This window comes from Eupeodes corollae, chromosome 2, assembly GCF_945859685.1.
Source record: "Eupeodes corollae chromosome 2, idEupCoro1.1, whole genome shotgun sequence".
Taxonomy (NCBI): Eukaryota; Metazoa; Arthropoda; class Insecta; order Diptera; family Syrphidae; genus Eupeodes; species Eupeodes corollae.
This window is the reverse complement of record NC_079148.1, coordinates 24,831,714-24,835,044: the sequence shown is the minus strand read 5'-3', so window position 1 is coordinate 24,835,044 and position 3,331 is coordinate 24,831,714. Positions and strand designations below refer to the sequence as shown.

Sequence of the window (3,331 nt, the reverse complement as noted above, 5' to 3'; positions counted from 1 at the left end):
ATGGGAAGTTATCAGTGTGGGTCGCATCCCAGCCTCTTTTTTTTATATTGAGTTAACACTTTGCTTGCAACAACCCCTGCATTGTTATTTACTGTTATAAGTAGTTGTCTGACGTAAATGGTCAAAGTTCATAACAAATCTTTTTATAAAAATAAACAAATCACGACCTATTTACGAGTTAAAAATGATGAAATTGAATTCTTTCCAAAACAATGGTCGACGAATGAAAATTGCAAGTCATGATGATTAATCAATTAGCCTTTCATAAAAAGTTTGAGAAAAACAACTGCTAAACAAGTCGATTTAAAATAGATCTCCCGCTTTCCACAGCAAACTAGAAAACAAGTCTTTGAATTCTCTTTGAATCCAACAATATTATTGTTTTCTCTTTTATTGAAACAAACGTTCAAAGCTTAACTTTTTTCATAAATTAATAAATAAATACATAGCCTCAGTTTTGTTTCTTTTTTTTTTAGATTGGACCAGCTGATTGGCCATTCATTTATCGCTAGATGTCTGCCACTTCAAAGAACATGTTTTGGCCGAGCGCCAAAGGAAAATTCTCGACCATGAACATCATGCTAAATGTTGCCGGATGTTATGTATGACGTGTGACGTGCCAGTGCCTTAATTCAGCCTCGCGCATCCAATCAGCTGGCCCGTTTTGCATCTATATTTTTAATAATTAACAGTTTATAGATACATCAGGAATTATATGCGATATTTTGTAGTATATTCGAAACGGAAGAAGATGGTAAACTGTGTGGGTAGTAGTAAGGATTCTTTAGATCATTTGGTTTTGCATCTTGCACTGTCTCAAAGCCTCATTGAATCCCTCGCACAAAGACAAATCGCTCTGTCCTTGGGCGCATTGTAGGAATTGCTTGATCTCCCAGGCGCAAGCACCTTGTGGCTGGTTTGGTTGACTGGCATACTGTTGGGCTGGGGCTGCAGCAGCTGGTGCTGGAGCAGCAGCGGCTTCCTTGTCGCCACCACCACTGAACATGCCAGTGATTCCAGCTCCGACAACGTGTCCCTAGAAAAGATAAAAAGATCAAAATCAATACCAGAGCTTCAATGCCTTTGAAAATATCAAATTTACCACTGCGGAACCGACAGCAACACCACCGGCGGTTGCAGCCATTTGTTGGAACATTGATGGCTGCTGTTGGGGTGCTCCAAGGGCTGATGGAGCTGCAGCAACTGGTGCTGGTGGTGGTGGTGGAGGGGCGGCACGTGCTGGCACATTTGCCGATGATGGAGCCATCCTAAACAAACAGACAAAAACACAAATTACAAAGGTCAGACAACGTGTTATGATGAACCAGAGAGGTTACGTAACGAGGAAAATCAATGTCTTGAACTTTCTTTTAAGTTACGATTCTCTGGTTGTTTTTTAAACAAATTAAATTATTTTAATAGGATTTCAATGACAACACAATCTTTTATAACAATTTCAAAAGAAAATTGATAAAACAAAAATAATCGATGTGGAAATATAAGTTACCTCCTTGTGGCTGGTGGTGGGCTAGCAGAACGACCTCGACGAACCATTTTTACTTATTTATTTTTATTTACTTCTTTTATCACGCAAAAAGGTTTCAAATATTTACTAAAATCGAATTCGATTTAGATAAAAAATAAAATAATTTCACAACTAGTTTCTTTCGCTCAAGTAGCTCGTTTGAATTTTTTCTGTGATTGACTGACGTTCCCAGCAAAGTGTACTTTTACTTTTATATAAAACTGGGAAATTATGTATGAGTTGCCAGAAATTTCCTTTCCAAGTGCTATATGTCTGATTCTTTCGAACATCTTTAATGTATACAGAAAATAAGGGAGATAACAATAAGTTTTGTAATATAGAAAGTAGTAGAAGAATACAGTGCTGGCAACTGAAAGATTTGATTTGTAGTAGAAGTTTGGTGACAAAAATAAACATAGAATAGAAAATGCGTATTTCTTAACATAGCGTGATTTTTATTTTTCAGTGAATATTTTTAGAAATGTTTGTTTTTCTGTTTTGTTGTTCTTGACATGGAATCATAATATTTACATTTTTTCTTGCAATTGTTGTTTGTTTTTTGGGATTAAAGGATGATAAATAATACAGTTTCACTTGAAAAGTGTTTTTTTTTAATGGGTGAATTGCATTTATTGGATGAATCAATTGGATTCTATTTTAAAAAAATTAAATGGAAACAAAAATTAGGTAAAGTGGTGTAATGGACACAATAATATATGACAGTATTTATATTCGTAATGTATTTGGGTACTTTCTTACAAAGAATCAGATAGTTCTAAATAGGATTTTATAACAAGAGGTTTCATTTTGAATAGTCCACTACTAGGCAGCTGTCATCTTTTGACATTTGACAAGTAAAATGCAATCATGGAACGATTCATTGTTCAACAACGCGTTGGTCATCGAGATCCTTTGACTAACCATTTTTTCTTTGAATTCTTGGCAAAGATAAAGTCTTTGCTAAACAAAATAAATAAATTAGGTGGGCCAACGGTCTGTTGAGAACTAGGGCCTATTGACTTACAATTCTCAAACCTTCAAGTGTGCGAGTTATGTTGTTAGGGATGAGGTGACCTACAGTTTTAAGGTGAATCCGAACGGCTAATTTAAGGAAGCAGTTTTCATGACAAGAACTACTCTTGGAAGATTTATTAATTCCTTGCAAGAGGAAGTACCTGGTAACAAAAACTTTAGATGAAAAAGATTAAACCCAAGACCCTTGGCATGTGAGACCTGCGCACCAGCTTACCTTTCCTTTTTTTAATATCAAAATTAAATTTTTATTAGATAAATCTATATTTGAAACTAAATCCCTTATTTAAATTTTATTAAGTTGGCATAATACCTTATAATTTTGAACTTTCTGCCGCTCATATTGCTCATGGTAATCCTCAAAGGTATTGAGGAGTACCTACCATTAGAATTATGTACCTTTTCCTAGTAACTTGACGGATTTGACAATCATCATTATATCCACTAAACTTGGTGTATGGCGTGGTTTACACGCTGTGGCATGAATGCTCTTTATTTCTTTCAATATAATAACGGAGCTGCCTCTACGGGGAATAGCGAGAGCTTTTGGGCCATGCTAACTGATTTTTATTTTATTTTTTTGTTCAACGGGTCCGGTGTTGAAACTTGTCATGAAACAATAAATAAATTTGATAGTGCCACAGCTCATAGAGAACTAAGGCCTTATGACTTACGATTTTTAATTTTTCCAATTCTTGGAAGATTTATCAGTTCCTCAAAAGGTGCAGTACAAGTTTTTTTTTTGACAGGAGGAAATCTTTAAAGACACTTGGC

At 35.3% G+C, this 3,331-nt stretch overlaps 1 protein-coding gene across 1 annotated transcript; it reads right to left on the bottom strand.

The window, feature by feature from the left end:
* Positions 1-354: 354 nt before the first annotated feature.
* LOC129947341 (coiled-coil-helix-coiled-coil-helix domain-containing protein 10, mitochondrial) lies at positions 355-1,718 on the bottom strand. The gene is made up of 3 exons (XM_056057862.1): positions 1,508-1,718; positions 1,103-1,268; positions 355-1,036 (listed from the first exon to the last, which is right to left on the bottom strand). The coding sequence occupies exons 1-3, from the start codon at positions 1,552-1,554 to the stop codon at positions 785-787; spliced, it is 465 nt and encodes a 154-aa protein (XP_055913837.1). The 5' UTR covers positions 1,555-1,718; the 3' UTR covers positions 355-784.
* Positions 1,719-3,331: the final 1,613 nt, after the last annotated feature.

Coding starts and splice junctions, on each gene's coding strand:
- LOC129947341 (XM_056057862.1), bottom strand. CDS start 1,554: ATGGTTCGTCGAGGTCGTTCTGCTAGCCCACCACCAGCCACAAGGAG. Junction 1,269..1,507: donor CCACCACCAGCCACAAGGAG/GTAACTTATATT, acceptor CTGTTTGTTTAG/GATGGCTCCATCATCGGCAA. Junction 1,037..1,102: donor TTGCTGTCGGTTCCGCAGTG/GTAAATTTGATA, acceptor TATCTTTTCTAG/GGACACGTTGTCGGAGCTGG.